Here is an 11,748-nt window from a genome sequence, read left to right on the forward strand (position 1 = left end):
TGCAGGCTGGAGCTTAGATGGAGGTTTTATCTCCTTTTTCTTAACATTATTTATTTATTTTTTACAATTTGTGGAGGATGTCAAACACATATTTCGATAAAAGAAATGTGTCGACAACATTAAAACAATCAGACATTTCAAGATTGGACTTTTTCTAGGTTTATGAATTAAGCCCTACAGAACAAATACCACGATACATACATGTGTATCTACAAGGACTCTGTGTGTGTGTGTGTGTGTGTGTGTGTGTGTGTGTGTGTGTGTGTGTGTGTGTGTGTGTGTGTGTGTGTGTGTGTTTTAGAAATATGCAGGTTGCTAGCTTTTTGCAGCAACAACTGTGGTCTTAAAATACTCACAGGATATTACCATAGCTGTGGTTTAGGAGCTCTGAAAGGGGACTTTTCACCATCACATTCACAGGAGAGGCTTGTTCCTTTTAATCGTTTGCTAAAAAAATTACTGAATTACAACAAGGGATGCAGACAAAATAGAAAAGAGAAAATAAGACAACAAAACAACTCCGTTGTCAATGACGACAGACAGCTGAGAAATCTGAAGTGTCTGGGCAGAGAGGATTAAAAAAAAAAGGTCAGACTTTAAAACACAGGTTCTGGGTATCATTCACAAAGTGTTATCAAAAAGAGAAAACATATAAAGAAATGGTACTTTGCTCTTAAAAGGCGATCTTCAGTATGTTTACCAGCAACCTTATTTGCCATGTTTGTCTCTCAGGCCGTGGTTACTCTTTTTAATGAGAATGTTGTCATCCGATCGTACCAGGACGTATGAACTGTCAAGTCTGTATGCTCCGAGATCGGATCTCGCTCACATTGGGATCCGATCAGCCAGACTGCATACCGACACGGCCTGGCTCGCTTTGAGTTCTGATCTCTGTGAGGTGTGGACAGCAAGTGGGCACAATCATCACGTCATGTTTATCTCAAAGAGAGGAGCAAAATTGGGACAGGAGCAGAGCTCAGACCTGCTGTCTGAGTCCTGAGGTAAACAAAATAATGGGGGGGACTTCTTTTGCGAAGTATTTTTTGGAAACTAAATGTGTTTATCCACCGTTTTACAGCCGCTCCTTTGACCACCAAATATAACCGATCACTATTCGGTCAGTCAAGACCCATATGCTGACTGAGTTCTGATGTCCCCTACCGATCACAGAAGTCATGCTGAAAAGACAAGTGAAACCACGGCCTATGGGTACAACGAAGTTGAAAAATATAGAAATTACCCTTTAAGTACTGTCCCACAAGTTCCACTGCAAATTAAATGAAAATGAAAGTCACCACGGAACTGGAGGAAGTGAGGAGTTCACTGAGGTCACGGAAAAGGTAGAGTCCAGCATCCCCATTACTTCTAAGACAAGTGTAGATGAAGTGAGAGGGGATAGGAGGTGTAGGAGCGTGGAGGCGGGACACGCCTCAGTCTGTGGTGGTGCGGCGGTACCAGAAGCGGGCCCTGAAGTCGTCGCTGCAGGTCATGAAACCGGGGTTGGTGGGCGAGTGGACGATGCAGCGGACGATGTTGTTGTGTCCCAGAGACAGCAGGTTTTTCCTCTCAGCCGTGCGTGAGTCCCAGCAGCACAGGCTGATGGTGCGCTCGTCCGGCAGCAGCACGTAGTCCTCCGTGTGGTTGAACACGCCCTGAGTGCGATGCATCTGACGGCCGCTCAGCCCCGCCCCTAAAGCAGACAGGACATGTTAACATCACCATGGAGACCACAGCATTTAAATCAAATCATTCTAATTTAAGAATATTTGACCATTCACACATTAAAGAAGATACAATTGAACGCATCATGACAACGTTATAATTTACTTTAGGCCAATAGACATTTTTACTGAATAGAGCTTGAATGCATCATGGTGGTGTTATATCTGGAAATAGTTTCAGCCCCAGAGGCACCCAAGTCCATTTCCCCAGTTTATTTATATTTTAGCAAAGGCTCTGAATATTTATGTCTTTTTTTCTGTCTAATAAATTTGCTAACATTTCTAAAATCCTGTTTTTTCATTATGGGGTATTGAGGGTAGATTGATGAGGCAAAAATGTATTCAAAAGATTTTAGCCTGAGGCAGAAACATGATAATAAAATGGGTTGTGAATATTTCCTGAATGAACTGTAGATGCAGATAAGGAGAGAATGCATTAAGCTAAAGACCAAACTGCTGTCAAGTCAGCGAGATCGGTGTGGGTTCTTTTGTTTCAACTTTAAGTGATGTGAAAGAAGAGGAAGATGCCATGTCTGACTGTAGTGTGGGCTCAGTTTGGCTTCAGTGAAAATACAAAAAGAAACTAAATGTCAATGCAATAGCTGTGGGTTCCAGAGGAAACATGAGCATTATGTTCCATTACCTGGAATAATAATAGTAAAATATTAAGCCAGCTGTTGTGTTTGTTTGATAAAGGCTCCTCAAAAATAATATTCAACCAACTAAATGACCGTTTGTATATCGATCACTCACCCTGTGCTACATTGAATCCTTGAAGAACACTTTGTTTTTCTCTTATGCTTCCACAGTGAACAAAGATGTCATCAATTCCTCTTGATGAATTGAAGTAAATGTGGGCAAATCTACTATCAAACATCTGTTTACAACTCCTGGGACATTAATCTGGGTCATTCATCAAGTCGTCACTATTCCCCAACACTAAAACCTTACTATTTAAAAAAACTTCCTCACTAACAGCAACATTCCCTTGTCAAGTCCTAAGTGTTTTAAATAGTAAGACTTTCCTAATTTTCAGTATTCCTGAAAGATCATGACTTGCCTCAGGAAAAGAAAAACATGTTTGGATATTATTTAGCTCTCTTAAAAAATTAACAAATGATTAAAATTGTGAACCAACCATAATGCTATTATAATAACACAATAATCATGACTTAAACTACCTCCTGGTGCATGGAGCGATGACAGGCGTAAAACCTCAGCCAACACCTACTAACAACCCGCTAAGCATTGTTTGACTGCAGTGAAACGCAGAGATCTGAAACGTGACATGTGGCTGAGGGTTACTGACCAACACACTGCGCAGTCATTAAGACAGTACAAGGCCAGCACATCGTTTGGTCACACTTTTTTTTTTGGTACAGCATTATATTACTCATTAATGCTGCTCTCTTCATCAGGGAGACGAGAACCTCTCCCAGCCGGCAACCCCCAGTTCTGCCGAGTGAAGCCGATGTGGAAGTGTCTTAAACTTGCATTCTCTCTAATGACCATCAGGGGGCGACTCCTCTGGTTGTATAGAAGTCTATGAGAAAATGACTACTTCTCTCTTGATTTATTTCCTCAGTAAACATTGTAAACATGAGTTTATGGTCTCAATCTCTAGTTTCAAGTCTTCTTCAATACAGCATGATGTTCATTTAGTAAATGATGGTCCGTTTAGAGTCAAATAGACCATAAAGCAGAGTATGCTTTAGGGCGGGGCTACAGTGATTGACAGGTCGCTGCCACTACAAGAGCCGTTATGACATCTCTTGTAGTGGCAACTACAACTTTTGGGACCTGGGGGTTGCTGCCTTGTAGCATCAAATCCATTTTGAACTTAAAGTATAATTTTAGTTCAATCCAGCAGGACAACAATCCTCAATATATTGCTACAAAGTACCAAGGTGTTTTTATGAACAGTCTTCTTTCTCCAAGTCAGTTACCTCAAACCGATCACATGTTTCACTAGCTGAAAGAAAGAAGCTGGTGATCACACCTGACAGAGCAACACCATGGAAGATACCTAGTGTCTCCTGAGTGTCTGAGGTAAAAGGTTTCCATAGTGATTGACCAAAAGCTCTTAAGTAATTCATCAATCATACATCACATTAACACAGACTTCATTGTCTTCTAACCCAAATTATTGGGGGGAAAAAAACACACATTGGTTTCTAAGAAGGAAAGACACGTCACTCTGCCACCGCAAGAAATAACTGCCTATACTTGATAAAAGATGATGGCATCTGTGACTAAAAATGATCTGGCTTTCCTACTATGAATGTAAAATGACAACAGCTGAAGCTGCAACACTCTGCATGTTCCTGATAATGTGGTCAGTGTGACGAAACAGTCTGTCTGTTACGTGATACAACATTTGTAGAAATGATGACACTGTTCCTGCTCCGTAAATTGTATTTCTGCTCAGGTTGGTGTTAACACAACGGTTGCATGTTGGTGCTCATGGTGAAAAAAACTAAACAACCTTTGAATCAACTCTGACTGGACATCCATGTAAAAAGGTACATGGATTTCTCCTTTAAATATATTGTATCACAACATGTGACCAAATCACTGTGGCCGTAACTAAAAGCATCCACCTTACCTGTGTACTTGACCAGGGTCCGGCCAGTGGAGATCTCCCACAGTTTGACCACGGAGTCTTTGCCGCTGGACAGGATGTACTTGGAGTTCTTGGAGAAGATGGCGGAGCACACCTCGGCTCCGTCGTGGGCCTTCTCGAAGGTGGTCACGCAGCGGTTGGAGACGCCGTCCCACAGCTTGATGCTGCCGTCCTTGCTGCAGCTGACGTAGCTGTTGGCGCTGGGGTTGTAGCCCACGCCGCTGATGGTGTCCGTGTGCTGGTCCAGCGGGTTGCAGGACACAAAGCACTGGAAGGTGTTGACGTCATAAAGGCGGAGGGTGGGGTGCTGCGTTCCCACCAGCAGGAAGTCGCCCGATGGATGGAAGGAGATTGAACGCAGCATTTCGGCTTCCTGATGGGAAATGGATGAGGTGAGGATTGGATTACCAGAGAGTTATAGCGGTCAGCATAGAATTAAGAAATGAAAATGTTGTAATTTCCCAGCCTTGTTTATGTTGGCTTAACCAATTTCTATGTAACTCGTCATCTCCACTTTCAACAGAACACTTGTTATTTACCCGAAACCTATGGGGAAAACTGGAGACATATTGTGTTCAAAATCTAACCTGTATATATTTAAATGCTCTTTTTGCAGAGGGCTTGGAGTAGTCAAACAGCTTGAGGGTGTAATCTCTTGAGCCAGAGGCTAGAATCTGTTCAGTGGGATGGAAGGCGAGGCAGGTGACCTCGTCTACGTGGTCATACAGTGTCCGAATCACGGGGTGATTTTCCATGTTTTGCTGCGCCGTCTCATTCATCATCACCTGAGATGTAAAGACACAAACACACAAAAGAAAACGGTTAACATAACCCTTGCTGGATAAAAAAAATGGTGAAGTGTGCTCTGATCTGAAATCTGCCTTACCTCAATAGGCATGGCGCTCTTGGCCAGCATCCGTTCCGTGTCCAGGATCTTGATGGAAGCGTCCGCAGAGCCAGTGGCAATCAGCTGGCCATCGCGGCTGTATGAGGCGACGCGGCACGGGCCCTTATGGGACGTCACGTAGCAGGTCTCGTACTCCGACGCCTCAGGGGACATGGTCTGCACATCGGCATCAAACTCCAGATCAATGCCCACACCTGGCGCCACTGTGTCTGAGCGCCCGATGGCGTACTGAACTGCACTGTCATCGTTCTCCATCCCTGGAAGAAAAGAAAAAAAGGATGGAACTTAAACAATCAGGGCCTCCCGAACCATCACATAACTCTTAACATGCGAGACATGTAAGGGACCAAGTCTCACCTATCTTTGCCAGCTGCATGAGCTGTTCAGAGGGCGACACTACATTCTGTGGTTTGACCTCAGTGATGAGAGTGTTGGCGATGTTGGTGTATCCGTCGTAGAGCAGCTGGCTTATGATAAGCCTGTACAGGTGCTGTCGGTCCTTCAGGGTTGGTTTGGCACGATACATGATGGGTCCGCGTGACCGGAAGAGGCCCCCTTCAATAGTGACAAATTAGCTGGCTGAAATAAGACACAACATCAACAATTAATCTTTTGACTAAGTTAGCCGTTGTTAAATTATCTCTGTCTCAGAAGACGGCAATGTTATGTAATGCAGTATTGGAGCAACGTAGCTGTTTGCTACAATATCTATCATACGTTTTTAAAAGTGCACCGTTAGCTGGGACAGCTTCAACAAATGAATGGAACTTGTGCTTAGCAGTGCTGCTAATAATGCTAGCTTTGTTGCTACAGTCTGGACAGAGCAAAAACGACAGAGAAGTACACGTGCGGATTCAAACCCTGAATCGGCTGGACGCCTGTACTGTGACACAACGGCGTTATGTGCCATTGGAGGTCACGAGCTGAATATTACATTTGGAAACATAAAAATATCTAACCCTCTTCAAACTTCCAATGGCGCTCCTGGACCCAAACGTGCGTTACGCCGCACGCATCACCCTACTACGTCACAGTGCGTAAAGACCAGAGTGAGGTTGCCTTCATGGTAAACAGAATTTTCAGATTAAAGGTGCACGGTTAATCATTGCATATCGGAGTTATACTTATATAATGAAAGCAGCACGGAGAGTGTTTATTGGTATAATTGTCAACAACTTAAACTGTAAAATGAGACGTTTAGGGAGATAAATGGTGGCCACGCGATGACTATTTAAAATAAATAAATGACACTTTCAGATTCGTCATCTTCGTCCTTCCTCACGTAAGGCTCTGTTTCTGTTACAAGAATAATAACAAATTAAACTTTCCGTTAATATAACAGCCTTTTTTTTCACTTAGCAATTAAAATAGTTTAGGCTTACCGTATGTTGCATTTAGAAGGTACTTGAAGGCAACATGCCTTTAGTGCAGGCCAAAACACTTAAAACGACGAAAAACACAATATTTCCTTTGTTACTTTATTTCTCAAGTGTCCATGCAAAAACAATAACCACAGTTTACTTAGCCTTTAATTCAGCCAATCGTGAAACAGCTATTTGATTGACCTAAAACAGGGGTCTCAAACTCGCGGCCCGCGGGCCAATTGCGGCCCGCTAGACGATATTTTGTGGCCCCCACCTTAATATGAAAGTTTCATGTTAGTGCGGCCCGCGAGTTTTATATGAATGGCACTTTACAGTGTTGTGTGCGGAGCTGAACGAACCTACCAATCACGGTGGGGTATATGGCTCTCGGGGGCGGGACATCGACCGGGCTTGATGCAAGCAGAGAAACATTCTCAATGAGTGACAGTTACAGCAGCGTTGCCATGGAGAGTTCTCTTCCGTGCCTGGCTGGCTGACTCGTTTCTATTAAACGCGGACATTCGTCCCAGCGCGCTGCATTCACAACACCTCCAAAAGAAAGTTTTTTAAGTTGCTGCCCAGCGGGACATTATACGTATATATGTCTCTCTCTGACAAAATAAATCAAAGTGATGCGTACGCGGCGAGATAAAAGAAAAGTAAGAAAATAATGTAGCCTAATGTGGTCTGCAGTCACATACCGACACCTGTCCGTCGGCAATAACAGTCCCTGATAACCCGGACCAATTATAGGGTCGCACCGTTATTTGGGGGTCATTATTTTTTTATTTGCATTGCCTCACACGATGAACACTACATATATTTCTATATTCAATTCAGTTTATTTTGTATAGCCCAGAATCACAAATTACAAATTTGCCTCAGAGGGCTTTACAATCTGTTCACATGCGACATCCTATGTCCTTCCCTCACATCGGCACAGGAAAAACTCCCCTAAAAAACCCCTTTAACAGGGAGAAAAAAGGAAGAAACCTATGGGAGAACGACAGAGGAGGGATCCTTCTCCCAGGATGGACAGAATGCAATAGATGTCATGTGTACAGAATGAGCAGCATAACAGTTCTTAGATACAACACATTCAATGTATATGACATAAATTATTCATATAATAAGACTACTTATAATAACAGCAGCAATTATTACAGTAGAATTATAGCCATGAAAATAGGGATAGTAATGTGACTAATAATAATAATCGAAGTAGCAGTGGGTGTCAGTCGGCTCACAGCAGGAGGCACGACTACGGTCCAGGTACCACAACGATTCATGGAAACCTGCAGAACGAGAAAGCAAAAGGGCTTCAGGGTGGAAGTAAAGCTAAAATGCTTAATGGTACAGGTAATAGTAATAGTAATGTGACTAGTAATAATAATAATGGTGGTAGCAGTCGGTGTCAGCAGGGCCGTAGCAGGATGCACATCCACGGTCCAGGTACAGCCACGATTTATAGAAGCCTGCGAAGCGAGAAAGCACAAAGACTCCAGGGTAGAAGCAAGTCAATAAGCGTAATAGTACAGGCAATAATAATAGTAATGTGACTAATAATGATAGTGGTAGTAGTAGTGGGTGTCAGCAGGGCCTCAGTAGGTGGCACGATGACAGTCCAAATATAACCCAGATTCCTGGGAACCTGCGAGGCGAGAAAGCACAAGAACTCCGGGGAAGAAGCAAAATCAGTAATGTGCATAAATAGGAGATTAATACATAAAGAAGGAGGGAGAGAAGAGGAGAGAGGAGCTCAGCGTATCCTAGGTAGTCCCCCGGCTGTCTAGGCATATAGCAGCATATTTAGGGGCTGGACCAAGGCGAACCTGAACCAGCCCTAACTATAAGCGCTATCAAAAAGGAAGGTCTTAAGCCTGCTCTTGAAAGTGGTGATGTCATAAACACGGCTAAACACGACAGTGACACCAAGTGGAATTAAAATATATTCCACAGCCCCAAACATGTCTTTTTCAAAGCCTGCAGTGAAGAGAAAGGTTGGTGATGAGCACAGACAATTCCAGGAAAAGTGGGAGATGCAATATTTCTTTGTTCAGCACAGGGGCACCCCGACGTGTCTTATTTGCACAGAGAAAGTTGCGGTGCACAAGGAATACAATTTGAAACGTCATTACACAACTAGACATGCTGAGGAGTATGCAAAATACCAGGGAGATGAGAGAGCCAACCGGGTTGCAAATCTTAAAACATGTCTACTGAGGCAACAAGATTTCTTCAAGAAAGCAACCAAAGAGAATAATGCTGCAGTCGAAGCTAGCTACGTGGTTAGTGAGATGATTGCTAAGGCGGGAAAGCCATTCACAGAAGGTGAATTCGTCAAAAAGTGCATATTACAGGCTGCAAGTATAGTCTGTCCGGAAAAGAAAGGTCAGTTTAGCAACATCAGCCTTTCTGCCAACACCGTAGCAGAGCGCATTTCTGACCTGTCAAGTAACATTTATGATCAACTGTGTGAGAAAGCCAAATATTTCAGTGTATACTCAGTCGCTCTTGATGAGACCACAGACATCAGAGACACTGCCCAGCTCGCAATGTATGTCCGTGGTATTGATGACAATTTTGAAGTGATAGAGGAGTTGCTCACAGTAATTCCAATGCATGGAGATATTTCACCAGCTGTGTGATGCCATTGAGAATGCCGGTTTGCCATGGAAGAGGTTTGTTGGAATAACAACCGATGGAGCGCCATCAATGACAGGGAGGAAAAATGGACTGGTGGCACTTGTTCAAAAAAAACTGGAAGAGGAGGGTGTAGAGGAGGCCATTGCTCTGCACTGCATTATCCATCAGCAGGCCCTTTGCAGCAAATGCCTGAAGTTTGACAATGTGATGTCTGTCGTTGTGAAATGCATCAACCAAATCAGATCCAGGGGCTTAAAGCACCGAAGGTTCTGTGCTTTTTTAGAGGAAATAGAGTCAGAATATGGGGATGTGCTCTACTTCACCGAGGTACGTTGGCTCAGCAGGGGAAACGCCTTGAAGAGATTTTTTGAGTTGAGAGCAGAAGTGAAAGCCTTCATGGAGAAGGATGGGGTGGCTGTTCCTGTGCTAAGTGATCCCAAATGGCTCATGGACTTAGCTTTTCTTGTTGATATCACACATGAGCTTAATGTACTGAACAAGAAGTTACAAGGCCAGGGGCAACTCGTCAGTGCTGCTTATGACAACGTGAGAGCATTCTCCACAAAACTTGTGTTATGGAAAGCCCAGCTCTCTCAGACAAACCTTTGCCATTTCCCAGCATGCAAGGCACTCGTGGATGCAGGCACACCATTCAGTGGTGAGAAGTATGTTGATGCCATTTTGAAGCTACAGGAGGAATTTGATCACAGATTTGCAGACTTCAAGACGCACAGAGCCACATTTCAAATTTTTGCGGACCCCTTCTCCTTTGATGTGCAAGATGCCCCTCCTGTGCTTCAAATGGAGCTCATTGACCTGCAGTGCAACTCTGACCTCAAAGCCAAGTTCAGGGAGGTGAGTGGAAAAGCAGACAAGCTTGGGCAATTTTTGAGAGAATTGACCCCCAGCTTCCCTGAGCTTTGCCTTTTTGGGAGCACATACTTGTGCGAAAAGCTCTTCTCCACCTTGAACTTCAATAAGTACAAGTACAGGTCCAGACTTACTGATGATCATCTTCAAGCCATACTGAGGGTCTCAACTGCTTCCTCCCTCAAGATAAATGTGGCTCAGCTATGCAAGAGGAAGCGCTGCCAGGTCTCTAGCAGCAAGGAGTAGGCAAGAGAAGCCATGTTCAGAAGAACAGTTCATGTTCTTCAATGTTCCATTCATGTTCAGGACAATTCATGTTCAGAACAACCCATTGAGGTTAAAGAACTGTTAATAAAGACGTTTAAATCTGAATACAGCAGATATAGAAGACTGAAGAAACCACACATAGTTGCTGACTAGAGAAATCTAATTATTATTATTTTATTTATTTATTACTGATTTATTTACTTATTAATTCTTAATTTGTTTATTTATTTTTTCATCTTATTTTGTGTTAAAAAAATAAAAATAAAGACATTTGAGAAGATTGGAATTTTTTTAACAAAGCTTTTCTTGTGGAATACCCGATGCGGCCCAGCCTCACCCAGACTCTGCCTCCAGCGGCCCCCAAGTAAATTAAGTTTGAGACCCCTGACCTAAAACTTATAAACAACAATTTTGATAACTCATTCATAGTTTAAGTTGGATGATTTATATTAAACAAAAAAGCTAAACATTAGGTGTTTCCAGCTTCTAAATTGTGATAGTTTGTTGGTTCCCTCTGTTTAATATAATATAAACATGTCTTAGAGTGTTGCTCAGGCAATAAAAAGCAGTAGGACCAGGTATCTTCTTTTATCTTGGAAACTGTGAAGAGAAATTCTCTCCATGATATTTAATAGTCCAAACGATTTATCGGTCTTGAAAACAACAAAATATTAAGCCTGGCTTTAAATGTGCTTCACTTACCCAAATTTCCAACACATAAGTAATTTATATTTGGCCCAGCAGAGGGTGCACAAGTACTGCAAGCTGTGAGCTTCTGCTCAGGATTGAGCACAGCTTTGTTGCCATAATTGCAGTCTTTGCTTGACGGTTGTATGCTTGAAGATGCCTTCTGCTGAGCTATGTGATGAACACCGCAGCTAAGACCGTGTCATAGATTAAAAGAGAGACAATTATTATGGTTTAGAGTTTAACACACTGACAGGTATACGTACTGTGTTAGGCAGCCTGTAGCAATGGTGTTATTAGTATTGGTGATGAAGACAAAAATGGGGCATGAGGCTGATATTCTTCATCCACTGAAAAGGCACAAGTGAACATGTGAATGGATATAGGCCTCCAGCTATTCAGCACCCATCCACCCACGCAGAGTCTCTCAGTTGCCACTTCCTGCAATGTGGCTCATCGCTTCGTTTGCTGGCAAAAGAAGACAGAACCGGAGTGTAAAACATGCAGATGGATGGTGGTGGCTTAGCCGGTTAGAGAAATTGGCCTTTTAAAACGATACATCTGTCATTTCATGTGCAAGTGTGAAGAGGCAGGCAACTTCACAATCCTCACAATATTAAGTAATATTTTGAGAGTAAAGGGCAAAGATCTATTTGTCTCAGG

General features: G+C 43.0%; 1 protein-coding gene across 7 annotated transcripts; it reads right to left on the reverse strand.

Moving 5' to 3' along the window:
• Positions 1–1,345: 1,345 nt before the first annotated feature.
• Positions 1,346–6,829, reverse strand: cstf1 (cleavage stimulation factor, 3' pre-RNA, subunit 1). 7 transcript variants are annotated; one of them, XM_054616432.1, is made up of 6 exons: positions 6,634–6,829; positions 5,609–5,806; positions 5,231–5,508; positions 4,932–5,129; positions 4,327–4,717; positions 1,346–1,690 (listed from the first exon to the last, which is right to left on the reverse strand). In XM_054616432.1, the coding sequence occupies exons 2-6, from the start codon at positions 5,775–5,777 to the stop codon at positions 1,431–1,433; spliced, it is 1,296 nt and encodes a 431-aa protein (XP_054472407.1). In that variant the 5' UTR covers positions 5,778–5,806; positions 6,634–6,829; the 3' UTR covers positions 1,346–1,430. The 7 variants fall into 7 exon arrangements, with proteins under 7 accessions (XP_054472407.1, XP_054472403.1, XP_054472400.1 ...); XM_054616428.1 differs by having other exon boundaries at positions 5,609–5,830; positions 6,634–6,828; XM_054616425.1 differs by lacking the exon at positions 6,634–6,829 and adding an exon at positions 6,211–6,317 and having other exon boundaries at positions 5,609–5,830.
• Between the last annotated feature and the right edge of the window lie 4,919 nt (positions 6,830–11,748).

The sequence above is a fragment of the Anoplopoma fimbria genome, chromosome 17, assembly GCF_027596085.1.
Source record: "Anoplopoma fimbria isolate UVic2021 breed Golden Eagle Sablefish chromosome 17, Afim_UVic_2022, whole genome shotgun sequence".
Classification (NCBI taxonomy): domain Eukaryota; kingdom Metazoa; phylum Chordata; class Actinopteri; order Perciformes; family Anoplopomatidae; genus Anoplopoma; species Anoplopoma fimbria.